Source organism: Lucilia sericata, unplaced genomic scaffold, assembly GCF_015586225.1.
Source record: "Lucilia sericata isolate MDLA Ls3-8-SP2 unplaced genomic scaffold, ASM1558622v1 Contig001144F_arrow, whole genome shotgun sequence".
NCBI classification, from domain to species: Eukaryota; Metazoa; Arthropoda; class Insecta; order Diptera; family Calliphoridae; genus Lucilia; species Lucilia sericata.
The window spans coordinates 20370-40705 of NW_023995115.1; the positions used below are offsets into that span (position 1 = coordinate 20370).

Here is a 20336-nt window from a genome sequence, read left to right on the forward strand (position 1 = left end):
AGACTATAGACTAGACTATAGACTAGACTATAGACTAGACTATAGACTAGACTATAGACTAGACTATAGACTAGACTATAGACTAGACTATAGACCAGACTATAGACTAGACTATAGACTAGACTAGACTATAGACTAGACTATAGACTAGACTATAGACTAGACTATAGACTAGACTATAGACTAGACTATAGACTAGACTATAGACTAGACTATAGACTAGACTATAGACTGGACTATAGACTAGACTATAGACTAGACTATAGACTAGACTATAGACTAGACTATAGACTAGACTATAGACTAGACTATAGACTAGACTATAGACTAGACTATAGACTAGACTATAGACTAGACTATAGACTAGACTATAGACTAGACTATAGACTAGACTATGGACTAGACTATAGACTAGACTATAGACTAGACTATAGACTAGACTATAGACTAGACTATAGACTAGACTATAGACTAGACTATAGACTAGACTATAGACTAGACTATAGACTGGACTATAGACTAGACTATAGACTAGACTATAGACTAGACTATAGACTAGACTATAGACTAGACTATAGACTAGACTATAGACTAGACTATAGACTAGACTATAGACTAGACTATAGACTAGACTATAGACTAGACTATAGACTAGACTATAGACTAGACTATAGACTAGACTATAGACTAGACTATAGACTAGACTATAGACTAGACTATAGACTAGACTATAGACTAGACTATAGACTAGACTATAGACTAGACTATAGACTAGACTATAGACTAGACTATAGACTAGACTATAGACTAGACTATAGACTAGACTATAGACTAGACTATAGACTAGACTATAGACTAGACTATAGACTAGACTATAGACTAGACTATAGACTAGACTATAGACTAGACTATAGACTAGACTATAGACTAGACTATAGAATAGATATAGACTAGACTATAGACTAGACTAAGCTAGATATAGACTAGACTTAGACTAGACTATAGACCTAGACTATAGACTAGACTATAGACTGACTATAGACTGGACTATAGACATGACTATATGACTAGAATATTAGACTATACTATGACTTAGACTATCAGCCTAGACTATAGATAGGACTATAGAATCGACTTATAGACTAGACTCTAGACTAGACTATAGACTAGACTATATACTAGACTATATACTAGACTATAGACTAGACTATAGACTAGACTATAGACTAGACTATAGACTAGAATATAGACTAGACTATAGACTAGACCTAACCGGACTATAGACTAGACTATAGACTAGACTATAGACTAGACTATAGACTAGACTATAGACTAGACTATAGACTAGACTATATACTAGACTATAGACTATAGACTAGACTATAGACTAGACTATAGACTAGACTATAGACTAGACTATAGACTAGACTATAGACTAGACTATAGACTAGACTATAGACTAGACTATAGACTAGAATATAGACTAGACTATAGACCAGACTATAGACTAGACTATAGACTAGACTATAGACTAGACTATAGACTAGACTATAGACTAGACTATAGACTAGACTATAGACTAGACTATAGACTAGACTATAGACCAGACTATAGACTAGACTATAGACTAGAATATAGACTAGACTATAGACTAGACTATAGACTAGACTATAGACTAGACTATAGACTAGATTATAGACTAGACTATATACTAGACTATAGACTAGACTATAGACTAGACTATAGACTAGACTATAGACTAGACTATAGACTAGACTATAGACTAGACTATAGACTAGACTATAGACTAGACTATAGACTAGACTATAGACTAGACTACAGACTAGACTATAGACTAGACTATAGACTAGACTATAGACTAGACTATAGACTAGACTATAGACTAGACTATAGACTAGACTATAGACTAGACTATAGACTAGACTATAGACTAGACTATAGACTAGACTATAGACTAGACTATAGACTAGACTAGACTAGACTAGACTAGACTAACTATAGACTTGTCTTTAGTCTAGATTGCACTATAGACAAGACTAAGTCAAGACTATGGACTACACTATAGTCAAGACTATGGACTACACTATAGTCAAGACTGTGGACTACACTATAGACTAGACTTTAGACCAGACTATTGACTAGACTATGGACTACACTATAGACTAGACTAGACTATAGACTAGACTATAGACTAGACTACAGACTAGACTATAGACTAGACTATAGACTAGACTATAGACTAGACTATAGACTAGACTATAGACTAGACTATAGACTAGACTATAGACTAGACTATAGACTAGACTATATACTAAACTATAGACTTGTCTTTAGTCTAGATTGCACTATAGACAAGACTATAGTCAAGACTATGGACTACACTATAGACTAGACTTTAGACCAGACTATTGACTAGACTATGGACTACACTATAGACTAAACTATACATAGATGTAAATTACCTGTAATCTTCCGTTATTCATATTTTATATTGTATATTACAATAATATTTATATAAAGTTAAACAAAATTAAATAGTCATTTATAAAATACTTATTAAATTTGTTATTTGAGTAATTTAGAATTTGTTTTTTTTTTTTCTTTCTTTTTCTTGTTTTTTTTTTCGATTTGTTTTTTTGAAATGCCTGCCTGCGCGTTTTGCATGATGAATTTACAAATAAATATAAACTTTATTTATGCATGTATAACTCTAAAACATCATATTTTGTAATGTTTTACCTATAACCAACTACTACACCTACTACCCAACTCCCTCTTACACTTCCCTTTAAAAACTATTGCCTTTAAAACCCGCCTTTGCTGTACTACCAATTCCCTCACCGCCTCTTCTTTAACCTTTATTTAAAACTATAAAGTATTTCCATTTTTATTAGATGACAATGATAAAATGGATGTAGATTCCATATCATGCAAACAGGATAAATATAAAAGCACAAATGTAACTGCAGCAACAACAATGTCATCAACAGCAGCAGGTACAGCGTCAATGACGACAACAACTTTAACAGCGGCTGGAACGACGACGGCTATTAAAACCGAAGTCGATGCTATGGAAACAAAAGATGCAACAGCAACAACAAGCACAACTCCCGTCATAAATCATACATCAAGCGAAGCCCTAACGACAACAGCAAATCCCATGGCCACAGCTGGCACAACGTCAAACACAGTAGCCGCTACGTCAACGTCAACGTCCTCCTCCAATACCAGCACCTCCTTGGCAAGTGATATTAAACATTTAGAGTCTAGCAATAATAAAAATGCTGAAACAGCTTCAGCCACCTCTATAGCAGTGGCCACCATAACCACTACTAGTGGTACAATGACAACTATGGCCAGTGCTAATGCTACAACATCTTCAACGCTGGGAGCCAGTGAAGGAAAAACTACAACATCGGCCGGCTCCTTAACAGGTGATTCAAATGCAAAATCTGAAGGTATAACAGCAGCTACAACGACAACAGCATTTGCCGGCAATAACAACAGTAGTTTAACAACTACCACAGCGGCCAATACAACAACTACAACAAGTGTATTGTCCAGCAGCAATTTGGCATCATCCAATAATACCACAACTACCGGTCACACGGGCATGGCTGTAACGGATGAGAGTATTAAAACGGAAATCAAACAAGAAGACGAAGAAATGCCCTGCTCCGATATACCAGTACCGCCCCATGCCATTAGCAAACACATGGTATGTATAACAGAATCTTATTTAATTTATATTACAAATTAACTAAAAAAATCCATTCTTTTCCTACCAACAGGATGAAGCCTACACGCTATTTTTTGCCAACAACAATTGGTATTTATTCTTTCGTCTGCATGCCATACTTTGCGAACGTTTGCGCACCATGTATGAGCGTGCCCAGCTAATAGCCGCCGAAGAAGAAAAATACAAACAAAATCGTCGTGAAAATATTGCTCAAGCTTTAAGACTGAAACCCAAATCCGAGGTTAGTGTTGAAGATTATTATCCAACCTTCTTGGATATGTTGAAAAATGTGCTAGACGGTAATATGGATTCAAATACATTCGAAGATCAAATGCGTGAAATGTTTGGCATACATGCATACATATCATTTACTCTCGACAAAGTGGTCTCGAATGCTGTCAGACAATTGCAAAATTGTGTTACTGAACGTACGGCCTTAGAATGTGTTGAACTGTTTCATTTGGAGCAAAAGAAAGGAGCAGCTGGTGGTCTTTGTCGCAATGCCCATAAAACATTTAATGCTGAAATGCAATATCAACATAAAGCAGAGGAAATATTACACGAAGAGAATTGCTTTAAAATCTATATTGTAAGTAAAAAAAACTAGATTTAATCTATTGCTCATTACCAGAGACTAATTTTTCACTTTTTTCCCCCTCTTTCCAAAGTACAAAATTGATTGCCACGTTACCATTGAACTTTTGGATACGGACAGTGAAGATGTTACCGAACGTGAGAAACCTGTTAATAAAGTTAAGACCTGGTCAAAATATGTTGAACGTTTAGCTAATCCTGCCTCTTCAGCAAATACAACAAATGCTAATTCACCCAATAATAACAATAACAACAATAATAATAACAATACCACAAATATGGATACAAGCAATAATTTAACAAACAACGAAATCAAATCTGAACGTTGGGATGAAGATGGAATGGTAAGTTGTAATAATGTTGTTGTAGTCTTTTAAAAGTGATTAGAATTTTTTACATAAAAAATATATTAGATATATTTATATAGTTTACTATATTATTACATTTAACTTGGATACACACAGATGTGGATAAAATAAGTTGGTATTCGTTTTGGGGAAAAAAAAAACTTGAAAAAAAAAAATATTTAAAAAACTTTAAAAGTTGAAATAATGATACAATAATATTTTTAAATTATAAAATAATAACTCAATAGACTGTTCAATAGAGCAGACAATAGGTTAATAGACTAGCCAATAGATTAGTCTATAGACAATATATTGTCCACAGCCCCCAGTCTATAAACTAATCTATAGACTGTACACAGACTATGGTCAAAAGACCATTCATTAGACTAGTCAAAAGACCGTTCTGTTCACAGACTAGTCAATACAAAGTCCAAAGAAAAGTCACATACAAGTCCATAAACTAGTCCATCGTTTAGACTATAGACCAGGCCATAGTCTAGTCTATAGACTACTTCATTGTCTAGTCTATAGACTACCTCATAGTCTAGGCTATAAACTAGTCCATAGTCTAGGCTATAGACTAGTCCATAGTCTAGGCTATAGACTAGTCCATAGTCTATGGTATAGACTAGTCCATAGTCTAGGCTATAGACTAGTCCATAGTCTAGGCTATAGACTAGTCCATAGTCTAGGCTATAGACTAGTCCATAGTCTAGGCTATAGACTAGTCCATAGTCTAGGCTATAGACTAGTCCATAGTCTAGGCTATAGACTAGTCCATAGTCTAGGCTATAGACTAGTCCATAGTCTAGGCTATAGACTAGTCCATAGTCTAGGCTATAGACTAGTCCATAGTCTAGGCTATAGACTAGTCCATAGTCTAGGCTATAGACTAGTCCATAGTCTAGGCTATAGACTAGTCCATAGTCTATGGTATAGACTAGTCCATAGTCAAGGCTATAGACTAGTCCATAGTCTAGGTTATAGACTAGCCCATAGTCTAGGCTATAGACTAGTCCATAGTCTAGGCTATAGACTAGTCCATAGTCTAGGCTATAGACTAGTCCATAGTCTAGGCTATAGACTAGTCCATAGTCTAGGCTATAGACTAGTCCATAGTCTAGGCTATAAACTAGTCCATAGTCTAGGCTATAGACTAGTCCATAGTTTAGTCTATATACTAGTCCATAGTCTAGGCTATAGACTAGTCCATAGTCTAGGCTATATACTAGTCTGTAGTCTAGGCTATATACTAGTCCATAGTCTAGGCTATAGACTAGTCCATAGTCTAGGCTATAGACTAGTCAGTCCATAGTCTAGGCTATAGATTAGTCCATAGTCTAGGCTATATACTAGTCCATAGTCTATGCTATAGACCAGTCCATAGTCTAGGCTATAGACCAGTCCATAGTCTAGGCTATAGACCAATTCATAGTCTAGGCTATAGACTTGTACATAGTCTAGGTTATAGACAACTTTATAGTGTAGTCCACAGTCTAGTCTATAGTCTAAGCTATGGACTACTACATAGTTTAGGCTGTAGACTAGTCCATAGTCTTAAGCTGTAGACTAGTCCATAGTTAGGCTATAGACTAGTACATAGTCTATGCTATAGACTTGTTCATAGTCCAGGTTATAGACTAGTTCATAGAGTAGTTCACAGTCTAGTCTATAGTCTAGGCTATAGACTACTCCATAGTTTAGCTTGTAACTATAGACTTGTACATAGTCTAGGTTATAGACTACTTTATAGTGTAGCCTATAATCTAAGCTATAGACTACTACATAGTTTAGGCTGTAGACTAGTCCATAGTTTTAGCTGTAGACTGGTCCATAGTTTAGGCTATTGACTACTCCTATAGACTAGTCATAGTCTATAGTCTAGACTTTAAACTAGTTAATAGTCTAGGCTATAGACTAGTCCATAGTCTTGGCTATTTCCAAAAATAATAATTTTAAAGAATTTACAATGTATGTATTTCCAGAAAATAAGCATTTTGAGCAATGTTCGAAAATTCAAACTTATGTATATTCGAAAATTCGAACTCATGTTCGAATAATTTTTAAAGCTGCTAAAATAATCTATAAATTGCGAGGATTTACACAAAAATATTTTTAAATTTATATGAGGACAATTTCTTAAATTATTTAAATTCGAACTTGAAAATTTTGTTAATAATTGTGAAATTTTTCTTGTTTTTTAAGGCAGTTTCTAAATATAAGCTTTTTAAGCAATGTTCGAAAATTCGAACTTAATTTCGAAAATTCGAACATAAGTTCGAAAAATTTTTTAAAGTGCTAAAATTATGTAAAAATCTCGAGGATTTATAAAAAAAATATTTTCAAATTTATTTTAAGGCAATTTCTTAAGTTTTTGCAATTTTTAACCTAAAAATCTTTAAAATTTTCTTTGAGTTTTCAAGTATTTTTAATAAAGTTTCAAAAAGTAAGCTTTTTTGGGCTTAAAAAAAGCTTTTTACTGATTTTTTTTATGTCTAACTTATTTTTGTCCATATCTGTAGGTATTTTATGAAAATATTTTTAAAAATTACTTTATTATAACTTTTCTATAACGTATTGGGAATGTGTTTTGGTTTTATTTTTTTCTACTACTTTTGTTATCATTTGTTTATGTTAATTAGCTATTTTATTTTAAATACTCTCTGCACTTAACAACATATTATTTTTTTTTTTTTTTTGGTAACTTTAAGTTTGTGTTTCTTTTTGTTTGTGCGTTTGTTCTACATACATTTTGTTTGTTTTTTTTTCTCTCTCTTCTTTTTTATATATATAATTATTAAAATTATTAAAATATATAAAATAAAAGCTTCAATAATATTTTCCTCTATTATTGATTGATTGATTGATTGATTGTAAAAAAATAAAATTTGACAAATTTTTTTCTTCAAATTAGAAACTCACTAATTAATGCTTTTTATGCATTTCTCTAATATTTTTTTCTTTTTTTCAATTCTCTCTCCGTACCAGGTCAAACCCAAGGCTTAAATTAATACAAAAAAAAAATTAATACAGAAAATAATTTAAAAGAATAAAATACTAAAACCGAATATTTATGTAGTGAAATTCCCAATAATTTTTTACTAAACTAAACAACAAGCGATGAAAATTTTTATAATTTCTAAACCTAGTAGAATTTTTGAACTAAAAACAAGCTCGCCTTTTTTTCCATTAAACAAAACATTAAAAAGTTTAATAGTATAAGTATCTGCCAAACCACTACCACCACTACTACTACTACTACCAACCACCAACAACCATTTCTATCACCATAACCAAACATCACCAACTTATCCATCCCACTACTACTACCACCACCACCACTACTACCTAAACTCATACACTTTTTTTTTAAATAACTTAACTTATTTAATTTGTTGTTTGTTTTTTTTATTTGAAAATCATTTTAACAAAATATAAAAAAAAAGTTTGTTTGTAAAAAAAAGTTTTTAGTTAATTAACGTAAAAAGAACACAATTAAATAAATAAAAAAACTTAACAGTTATAGGTATTTACTTATTAAATACTAAACCTGTTGAGTTTTTATTTTTTTTATATAAATAATTAATTAATTAATTGTTTAAGTAGTTTTATTTGTATATAAAACCCCCTAAAAATAATAATAATTTTAAAACGCGTAAATTTTTCACTTTATTTTTCTAAAAATAAGCAAAAATCCAAAAAAATAAACGCCAATTTTTTTATTATTATTATTACAAAAAAAAACTTATATATAAATTTGTAAAAAACTATAAAAAGCGACAAGAAAACTTATAAAAAAAAAAAATTATCTTAACAAAAATAATAAGAAGAAAAAAAAAAAACACAATTATGAAAAGTTAAAATTTTTTTAAATAAAAGTACTAAACATTAAAAAAAATGTAACACAACAACAAATTTGTTTTGTTTAATTAATCAACTTTGAAAATATGTTTTAACAGCAAAAAGAATATTGCGTTTTTTTAAACTAAAAGCATGTTTTACACTCCTAGACATTGCTTGATAACACAGGCCAACAAATTTTTAACCCAGAAAGCAAAGTATACTTTTCTAAAGGATTGAGCCGCTCTAAATCCAAATCTGGCCTCAAAATTATTCCATCACATCTGGTATTTGAGATATCATGACCTGAAAAAACGACATTTTTGAGATGTTATAACAACAGCAAGACAACTTTATTTATAAAATGTTTTATGCCATCTGAAAGTCCATTCTGTCAACTTTGAAATAAAGGAAAAACAACATAACATTTTTTCCTATAAAAATACTTTTTGAATTGTTTAAAAATCTGCTGCAGTTGTTGAGATATCATCCGTTGAAGTTGATGGATGGACGGACGGACAGACATCGTTAAGTCGAATGAGAAAGTGATTTTGAGTAGATTGTAACATCCTCAGATATGTGTGGATCCAATATTTTTGTTCGTTATAAACAATATTTATAAAGCATAAGTAACCTTCGCACTATAGTATAGTGTAGGGTATAAAATACCATGAATATACCGAAAACCAAGAGTTTTCTAGTTTTAGGTGAAGATATCTCAAAGAAGAAAGAAGATGTAATGTTAAGCCCTTATTTTAAAGTTCACAGAATGGACATTCACATGGCATATAGCACTTTATAAATAAAGTTGTCTTCGAGCTGTTATAAGGTCTCAAAAAAGTGACAAAAATGGCGTTATTTCAAATTTTAGGACACGATATCTCAAATCCCAGATGTGATAAAGAAAATCTGAGTTAAGATTCTGATTTAAAGCGGCTCAATCCTTTAGAAAAGTCTAAATTGGACTCAGTCTTTCGTTTTTTTTTTTTTCAAATTTGTTTTTGAGCATGATATTCTTTCGTTTTACAAAAACATATTTTCATTATTTCCGTTAAACGCTACATTAACGTAAATCAGGATAATAATAAATATATACTTAATAAACATAATTATAAAAAAAAAAATCTAAAAGGTAAGTTTTTTGTTCCATCATTCATAATAAAAATTAAATAATTGTTTTGTAAAACAAACATAAGATTATATGATAATATATAAAAAATTGGCTTGATAATTAAGTAAATTTTAATATAATTATTTTTTTTTTAATTTGTTTATAAAAGATAATCTGAAATTCATATAAAAAGTGTTATTTTGAATAGAAATAGATAAAATGATAAAAAATTTTAGGTTAGGGTGAAGTGTAAGGAGCTTGAAATATCATTTCGTGAAGAAACGCCTATCGATCTTGATGTGCGCTCAGTTAATCACTGTTGTAATGGAATTATCGTCCAATGATTGAGAAACTTACTACTTTTTCAATCAATGTTCCTTAGAAATGTTAGGTTAGGTTATAGGCAATGATGGGTTCATTGTGAATCCCTTCGATAAGAAGAGAATCAAAAATAAGAAACTAGAAAGATGCTAGAAGGAAGAAAGTAGTTAGTAGATAGTTAGTGAAGTTCATTTTAGCCTCCAACCGAAAGAACTAATCATTTCTCCTCTCGCTCCTTCGAGTTTTCGAATAGCCTGCAGAAGTCCGGTATAGTTGTGTTCTATAAGTCCCAATGACCTGTTAAAACCATTATCAGAATCCAAAGACTACACCTATAAGTACTATGATTGCCTTTGCATCTAGCAAGATGTTAGTTTTGGTTCAAAGGCAGCCAATCCTTGGGCAGTTTACTGGGCCTGATTTATTTGATCCTGATCCCCTTTGTACTGAGTATAAATCGCTGTTCCAAATAATTCAACTTATATATGATGTGAATAATGTCTTCATTATGCCAACTTCAACATTAGTCATTGTATTCAAAACGTAGTCTTCTAGCATGAGTGGCATTATATAGATGCCAGCTAGACATGGACATACAAATCATTTTGTATCAATAACTTACTTTTTGTAAGAGAGATGATAGTAAAGACATCGATTTCTTTATACCTTTTCATCGCGCGGGTTACTGACTAATTCCTCGACTATACAGTTACCCTAAAACTTGTTGTGAAAAGGGATCCATATTAGCATTATAGAAGAATATCTCATTTAGAAACATACTGTATTCGCTGATTAACTAAAAATATCGTAGACATTTGTTTGAATTCTAATAACAGCTTTGCTGTCCTTATATATACATACATACACATATCTCCCGATATGTAATAACCCTTGAGACAAATCACTGTTCATCCTATAGCAGATATTTCTGTCTAAAGAACACTACATTAGTTAGACAACCTGAGGATGATCTAATCTCGGACCCCTTAATGACGAAGCCAACACTAGTGTAAACACTCGTTACGCCATGAGGCGGGTGAATATTTTTATAATAAGCAATATTTTTCTGTGGAAGCTTACAATCAGAAGTGTGCTTTATTGCCTGCTACCACACTAATACTCAATAAAACAGTATTGGCTTAACGACCCCTTGAAAATCCAACTGATGTCTTTCGGGTTTAAATCGCTGCTGGTATCAACGTGTTTAACATTCTCACATCAATCTCTAGATTCGTCATATCCTGCTCCTTTTGCTTGTAGTCGTGTATGTTCCGTCAGGTGAGTTGCCAATCTCTACATTCGTCATATTCCGCTCCTTTTGCTTGTAGTTCTGTATGTTGTGTCAGGAGAAGTACAATTAAACTAACCTCAGGTTTGTTCCCATTGAGAGACTTCACATTATACTTTCGTTTATGTTATTGGTTTTGGTTGAAGGGAATTCTCTTGCCCATGCTTTTAAATATGCTCTTAATAACAAGTGAATTAACTCTTCCGTTCAGCAATAGTATTAAAGGCATTGCGATTTTCTAGTTCAGCACTAGATACCTCTGACAGATCATCATACAGTCTCCTTGAATTTCCTTGCCCTTAATAGCAACTGAATTAGCTCTTCCGTACAACAATAGTATCAAAGGCATTAAGATTTTCTAGTCTTGCACTAAATACCTCTGACAGATCATCATTGCTGTCCTAGGAGTAAAAGAGGAATATCTCCTACAGCGAACAAATGAGAAAGAAGATGATCTTGACAACTTTTACAGAAGTTGTACCAACAAGTACAGTTGAACTTTTACAACAACAATAACAGTACCTAAAAGGCAATTATATTTTCTAGTTTTGTCTACTAGTTATGCACCTCTGGCAAATCATCAAAGTATCGCAGTCTTAGGAATTTAAGAAGAAAGTCTCCTACAGCGGAACAATAACCAAGAAAATGGTTTTAATAACATCTACAGAAGTAATTATAGGGTAAAACAAGCTTTTTTGCTTGATTACAATGTTTACATTGCCTGGTGATGATAGCAATCTTGCTGCATTTTTCAATATCTTCCTGTTATGTTGTCGTTACAGTTCCACTGTGTTCGATAGTTCTTGACTAGAGAAAAAACTTTCAATTATGATTCGGTTCGTTCTGGGGGAAGATTCTATTGTTGTGGGTTACTCCATCTTTTATGAGAAAGCTTAAAGAACATGTTATCTGTTTGCACAGGAATTGTACAGTAGTAGTTTATATCCATAACGAATATTGAGGTTACTATGTTCACTATTTCATCAGCATCACAGTTATCTATTGAATCCATATGTCCCCGTAGCCAAACGAGTACGATTGTTGAATATCTATTTGATTCCGTATGAGAATACCTGGTATTCCTTAACTAATCTTAGTGATTTGATTGTAGTTTGGCTAACGATATTGATTAGATATTCTAATATTTCAACCTGAAATGGACAACAATCATTCTGAATCTAATTTAGTTTAAATGTCAGTTTAGAACATAATTTGTAAGTGAATTTTTAACCAGTTTGTTATTACTATTTCTAAAAACATATGTACATATTCTCCGACAAGTTTGTTTTACAAAACAATATTTAATTTTTATTTCTATTTCTTTCTTTACAAAACTCTTGTAGTTTCATTTATTATTATTTTTCATAAAATATACAATTATTTGTTTTATATAGAAAAATCCCCCCAAAAAATGAAAACATCTTGTTTATTAACCAATTAAGCACCACATTATTATTTCATTTTAACAAAATTTCCATAAAATTCAACATGTTTTCATAATTTTATATATTTATAAATTATAAATAATTTAATAATAATTTTTAATTAAGTATAATTTTTTATTTAATAAATTTAACATAATGTTTGACCTGGTACGCTTACAACATAAGCTTACTTGTCATGTATTAATTATAATTCTTATTATTAGTAATAATAAACAACAATTGAGATTAAACTATTAAAAAAAAATAATTAAAAATTTTTTATAATAATTTTAAACTTTTCTTTTTTACTTTTTAATTTAGCATGTTTATATTATTTAATTAAAAAAACTTATTTTGTTTTTCTTTTAAAAAAAAAAAAACTAATAATTTATTTTTGTTTAAATTTTTCTCTTAGGATTTGCACTTGTTGCGTAAACCACGTTTTCTTAAACGCAATAAACGTTCTGCCTGCCTAAGGGCTGAACAATTACGTTTGCTACAGGAACGTAAGTCTCTAATGGCAGGTGGTGGTGGTGGTGGTTCTTCCTCCACAGATTCTGCCTCAAGTGTGGGTCATTCTTCTTCATCGGACAATAATAATCCTTTAAATGCTGCCGCCGATTTACATAGTTTCTGGAGTAAACGTCCTCCAGAGCGTTTGGGTAGTTCGGCCTTAGTTTGCCCGGGTGGTGAGAAATACTTTATAAATGATCGTGATGAAATCAAATTAAATGCTTCCGGTCGTCAAGTGTTTGTTATCAATAAGAATCTCAAATTTTTCAAATTGGACTCGGTGCGAAAGGCTAAAATGGTGAGTAATGTTAAATTTTTATATTTTATAGTAAACAATTAGGGGATCTTAATTTGTTCCTATGGTAAACAGAAACATATATGAAACTGATTTATATTTACTAAAAAGGCTGGTCACTGCCGTTGCCTTTTCCTTTACTAATTTTCATGCAAAGACCACTAGGGGAGTTCGCTGAAAGTTTACCAAACTTTCTTTCCACCGCTAGTGTTTTAAGCAACTTGCTAATTCCCTTGCTTGATGTACTTTTGACCTCTGCTATTCATTCCGCATGAGCGCTTTAGTCTGATTGGTAAAACACCCTCACCAACTTGTTTCGATCTACAGATTGATATTATTGCCAATCCATCACTTTTTTGAGTGTTCACCGGTTTGGGGGCAATATTCACCCGTTGTCTCTAGGCAGTGGATCATCCCAGAACAACGGCATCGAATTTAGCAATGCTAAATGCCGCCTAAGAAAGTGCATATGCCTTGACGAGAACGTTGTTGAATCTGCCATTGCAACGGCCAGATAGACAGACTGTCGAGAGTTTTAACGTGAGCACCTGCCGTGTCGGCCTTATCCCACGGTGGTCTTTTTCATCCACAGGGTAGACTTGAGAACGGTCTACCATCGCCCCTTTTTCTTCAATGAAGAACTCAGGTGGCAATTTTTGCACATTGGCTATGACCGGTCCATGCGCAAGTACTTTGCTGGAGTACTCGAGCTATCTAATCTCTTGCCAAAGTAGTCACGTTGGGGAAAGACAGGTATCATGAGCAAGCTCAATCTACCCCGACATAATGTCGCCCAACCACACTACTATGGCTCTGTTGATTCGGCAACAGCACCTAGAGACGTAACCGGTGGACCGAAGCACGATCCATCAATAAGCCGTAGACATTGTTTTTACTCACAGTGACACGCTGTGGTAATTCTGATATGAACAGAGTATACTCTGAACATATCTGGACAAGGAAGGAAAATTAATCGGTATCACTTGTATATGATACCTTTCATCCATCATCATTCAACCCAGCACACTTCTCATTTATCCGACACATTCATAAGAGAAAAACATACGACACACTCATTTAGATATACGGGTGGACGAGGCCCGCATACCTCTACATTCATTCCGTATCATATACAATTGACACCAACCCATTTCCAACGCTTAGTCCCACAGTCACTCCTCTGTGGGGTATCTGTTGTTTTCGGCAACAGCACCGAACTTATCCCGAAATATTGACCATTATCATGCATCAGTCTTTTAACCGCAACTTACTCTTCCCGCGAATTTGGGTTTAAACCACAGCCACTACGTGGATCCCGAAGGTACCTCAACCAACTGACCAGCCAGGACATAGTCCTGCGGGCAACTGGCCACCCGTAGTACCAGATTATGCGGTTCTCTGGTCTGACCTCCAGCAATTTATGCAAGGACTTAGCCAGGCAGTAGACTGTAACCAATTTTTCAGCCCCGGTCAGACTGGAGGTATTGGCCACCTCTTTATACCCCGGGATTGCAATAACACCAAGGCGGAGGTCTCGCCAAGATAACATGCCCCCGGGGGGGCCAGATAGACAAGAAAATTCAGCGTCCCGTTCCTCGCCTTTCTGTTTCTTATGGCCGGTGTTATTAATATCTCGTAAAGGGCCCTCAACATCTACCTGTCGAACAAGCTATGGACAATCTTCTCTAGAGTTTCCTCTAGTTTCCCCTAGCCTCAGCAGGTTAAGCTTTCTAGAGAACAGAACCCACTTCAACAACTTTCTATAGATTTCACCAAAGGAGTCAAAAAATAATCCTAGAAGACCATTCACATTCTGGTCATTCAGTACCTTTCATTCATGCAGGATCGTAATGTCACGTCTAAGTCCTCCATTTTGGTGTAATATCAGGGGCTAATATTTTCGTCTCCATTGTAGTGTAGTGATATAGTCGTTAAGATGGTCCAACCTAATGTTAAATAGTGCTGCGAACAAGCCATAGAATAGTTGCCCAAGGAATTTATAGCGAATTGTCTCCTAATGGATAGGTCAGTGACATAGAAGGTATCCTATTTAATGCTTTGTCATCTTCCTTATCATAAAAAACTTGCAGAAGTTAATCTATCGAGTGTTGGTTATAGTGAGTACATACCAGTCTGACTGAGGTCCAAGGGATTCAATCCAAGCAGCTTGCACGCTGCTGTATCCCCCAGTCTATCGTGGAAAATATTTTCCAGCCATTTCCGCCTGAGACTTTAAATTATAAGACAGTGATAGATTGTGTGCTTAATTGTCTATAGTTTCTGAACATAATCGATTCTGAATGTTATCTTGATACAAAATTTCGGAATGAAAATTACTACTAAACGCCAATTCACTCCTCTCCCCTTTTTGAGACATTCGTATACACAGAGAGTTTACCTTCCAATCTCGTACTATTCGTGATTGTGAAACCGTAGATTCTAAGGAAGAAGATTTTATAACGCGTCTACAATACTTGTATGTCCGATAGATCTGCAGGACCAATCTCGTACTTTTCAAGGTTATGAAACCGTAGTTTCTAAGGAAGCATGGTTTGGAAAGATTTTATAATTCGTCTATAATACTTGCATGTTCGATAGGTCTGGAGGACCTACATTAAGCCTCAAGTCTGTTGTCAGTCCTAATTTTCAACAGATCCGTTGGAATCCAGTTTAGCAAAGTGATTAAAGGCTTCTATTGAAGTCGTTTCTAGTGATCCCATTATAAGGATTATAACTTGATCAAACACTGATCACTGCTATAATCTAACACTAACCCGAATTTAATTAATTTATGCTTCCTTCTCTCTCTCTCTCTCTTCCACAGTGTCATCTACGTATTACCCAATGTAAATTCAAACGTTTCCAACAATTTGCTCAACGTTGGCTAACAGCCCACGTTACAGCCGAACAGCAGCAACAATGCAACGAATGGTTATTGGGCAATAACAACAACAATACGACAATAACAACATCCACCTCCACCTCCTCGTCAACAACAAATACTTGGTTATTACCAAAAACCAAAGTAATTGTACAAAATGATTTAAAAAAGACACCCTATCGTCCATATCAACGTTATAAAGTATTAAGCAGCAGTGTCGTCAATACAACAGCAGGAGGAGGAGGCATTAATAATCTAAATATTTTAAATACAACAACTAGCAATTTGTATAATGCAGCCGTTAGTAGTTTAGTTAATGCTAGTATGGCCAATATTAATGTAAGTTTGGTTAACACAAATACCACTACTACACCAACAACAGGAGGTGGAGGAGGAGGAGGAGGAACAGCAGCCATAACAGCTACAGGAGTAAATTTAAATACTTTAGCTAGTGTAACCTCCCTAAATGCCAATGCCACTGAATCAGGCGCAACGAATGTGGCAAATTTAGCACCTACACCTCATTGCAATAGTGTGGCAGGTCTGGCCCAGTCTTCAGTGGTAGTGGTACAAGAACAACCGGCTCAAGTTAGACCCATGGAAAGTTAATTATTATAAAACCCTAAATACTAAATAACAATTTATAAAAAAAGCTTCCAAATGTTGTTTTTAACATAAAAACTCCCTTGCATTTTCTTTTTAATTTTAAATAAAAATTTCATTTCTTGTTTTTTACAAATTAAAAATATATAAAAAATTGCAAATTTAAGTTTTAAGTAAAATATAATTAAAAATATATATTCTATAGCTGTATAGTCGAGTTTAATTAAAAACAATGAAATATTATTATTATAAAAAAAAATCAGCTAAAATTAAAAATTAATGATTCCTTATTTAGAAGAAAACAAAAAAAAAAAAGAAAAACAATTATGTTATTCTTTTAAATTAAATTGTTTAAACAAAAACACACTTGTAAAAAGTCACTATTATATTTAAAATAATTTAGCTAAGAGTAATTATAACAAAATAAATTTATAATTATATTAATATAAAATGTTTCTATAAACGTTGTAATTTTAATTTAAACATTTACAACAATTTACTTCTTTTTTACATTTTACTGTTACATAATTACAATAAGTTAACTATTAATTAATTTGCCTGTAAAATGTGCTTTTTAATTATGACCCCCCCCCCTCCAAACAAATATATTGAATATGTATATGAAAACCCATTTTTTTTATTATTATTATTTGTCATAACTATAAGCTTCATTTTCTTTTAAAATATGAAATCCCTTTAAACTATACAGCAATTGAGAAAACACACACACACAAACCCATAAAAAGAGTAGAAACCACTTGTAAACTTGTTTAAAAACTATTTAGTTATACTTACTATATTTAATTCTCTTTAATTTCTGTGTGTTTCATTTATAATTATTTCTTTTTCTAGGCTTGATAAGTTTTTTTTTTAAATAATAATGTTTACTAAAATTATAAGTTATATTTCTATGCTCTTAATAATATTATAAATAAAATGTTTAATTTTTAAGTCAGCATATATATATATATAAAAAAACATAAATTTTGAGTAAACACAAATAAAAAACAACAATTCTAGTTTAAAACAATAAAAATTTTAACATTTTTGTAAAAATTGTTTGCAGTTTTAATACACTTTTTTGGGGAGGACATCAAAGTGATTACAGATTTTTATTGTTTTTGCTCTAACTCTTATAGTTTCCCAGAAAAATGGACTTTTATGTTTTCACTCAATAAATCAGTTTTTGATGGTTAATCAAAGTGATCACAGATTTTCATTGTTTTTGCTCTATCTCTTATAGTTTCCCAGAAAAATGGACTTTTATGTTTTCACACAATAAATCAGTTTTTCATGGGAAATCATAGTGATCACAGATTTTCATTGTTTTTGCTCTATCTCTTATAGTTTCCCAGAAAAATGGACTTTTATGTTTTCACTCAATAAATCAGTTTTTGATGGGAAATCAAAGTGATCACAGATTTACATTGTTTTTGCTCTATCTCTTATAGTTTCCCAGAAAAATGGACTTTTATGTTTTCACTGAATAAATCAGTTTTTGATGGGAAATCAAAGTGATCACAGATTTTCATTGTTTTTGCTCTATCTCTTATAGTTTCCCAGAAAAATGGACTTTTATGTTTTCACTCAATAAATCAGTTTTTGATGGGAAATTAAAGTGATCACAGATTTTCATTGTTTTTGCTCTATCTCTTATAGTTCTCGAGAAAAATGGACTTTTATGTTTTCACTCAATAAATCAGTTTTTGATGGGAAATCAAAGTGATCACAGATTTTCATTGTTTTTGCTCTATCTGTTATAGTTTCCCAGAAAAATGGACTTTTATGTTTTCACTCAATAAATCAGTTTTTGATGGGAAATCAAAGTGATCACAGATTTTCATTGTTTTTGCTCTATCTGTTATAGTTTCCCAGAAAAATGGACTTTTATGTTTTCACTCAATAAATCAGTTTTTGAAGGGAAATCAAAGTGATCACAGATTTTCATTGTTTTTGCTCTATCTGTTATAGTTTCCCAGAAAAATGGACTTTTAAGTTTTCATTCAATAAATATGTTTTTGATGGGAAATCAAAGTGATCACAGATTTTCATTGGTTTTGCTCTATCTCTTATAGTTTCCCAGAAAAATGGACTTTTATGTTTTCACTCAATAAATCAGTTTTGATGGGAAATCAAAGTGATCACAGATTTTCATTGTTTTTGCTCTATCTCTTATAGTTTCCCAGAAAAATGGACTTTTATGTTTTCACTTAATAAATCAGTTTTTGATGGTTAATCAAAGTGATTACAGATTTTTATTGTTTTTGCTCTAAATCTTATAGTTTCCCAGAAAAATGGACTTTTATGTTTTCACTCAATAAATCAGATTTTCATGGGAAATCAAAGTGATCACAGATTTACATTGGTTTTGCTCTATCTCTTATAGTTTCCCAGAAAAATGGACTTTTATGTTTTCACTGAATAAATCAGTTTTTGATGGGAAATCAAAGTGATCACAGATTTTCATTGTTTTTGCTCTATCTCTCATAGTTTCCCAGAAAAATGGACTTTTATGTTTTCACTCAATAAATCAGTTTTTGATGGGAAATCAAAGTGATCACAGATTTTCATTGTTTTTGCTCTATCTCTTATAGTTCTCGAGAAAAATGGACTTTTATGTTTTCACTCAATAAATCAGTTTTTGATGGTTAATCAAAGTGATCACAGATTTTCATTGTTTTTGCTCTATCTCTTATAGTTTCCCAGAAAAATTGACTTTTATGTTTTCACTGAATAAATCAGTTTTTGATGGGAAATTAAAGTGATCACAGATTTTCATTGTTTTTGCTCTATCTCTTATAGTTCTCGAGAAAAATGGACTTTTATGTTTTCACTCAATAAATCAGTTTTTGATGGGAAATCAAAGTGATCACAGATTTACATTGTTTTTGCTCTATCTGTTATAGTTTCCCAGAGAAATGGACTTTTATGTTTTTACTCAATAAATCAGTTTTTGATGGGAAATCAAAGTGATCACAGATTTACATTGTTTTTGCTCTATCTGTTATAGTTTCCCAGAGAAATGGACTTTTATGTTTTTACTCAATAAATAAGGTTTTGATGCGAAATCAAAGTGATCACAGATTTTCATTGTTTTTGCTCTATCTCATATAGTTTCCCAGAAAAATGGACTTTTATGTTTTCACTCAATAAATCAGTTTTTGATGGTTAATCAAAGTGATCACAGATTTTCATTGGTTTTGCTCTATCTCTTATAGTTTCCCAGAAAAATGGACTTTTATGTTTTCACTCAATAAATCAGTTTTTGATGGGAAATCAAAGTGATCACAGATTTTCATTGTTTTTGCTCTATCTCTTATAGTTTCCCAGAAAAATGGACTTTTATGTTTTCACTGAAT

At 32.4% G+C, this 20336-nt stretch overlaps 1 protein-coding gene across 4 annotated transcripts in view; it reads left to right on the forward strand.

The window, feature by feature from the left end:
- LOC119610251 (paired amphipathic helix protein Sin3a) overlaps positions 1-18005 on the forward strand; it is a 32487-nt gene extending 14482 nt beyond the window's left edge. The window contains exons 8-12 of one of the 4 annotated variants that reach the window (XM_037965386.1): positions 2916-3739; positions 3813-4349; positions 4429-4698; positions 13101-13496; positions 16318-18005. In XM_037965386.1, the coding sequence (XP_037821314.1) occupies positions 2916-3739; positions 3813-4349; positions 4429-4698; positions 13101-13496; positions 16318-16983 (2693 nt within the window). In that variant the 3' untranslated portion in view covers positions 16984-18005. Of the gene's footprint in view, positions 1-2897; positions 3740-3812; positions 4350-4428; positions 4699-7689; positions 7744-13100; positions 13497-16317 lie in introns of those variants that run through there. The other 3 variants (XM_037965385.1, XM_037965384.1, XM_037965387.1) reach the window with 3 other exon arrangements.
- The last annotated feature ends 2331 nt before the right edge of the window (positions 18006-20336 follow it).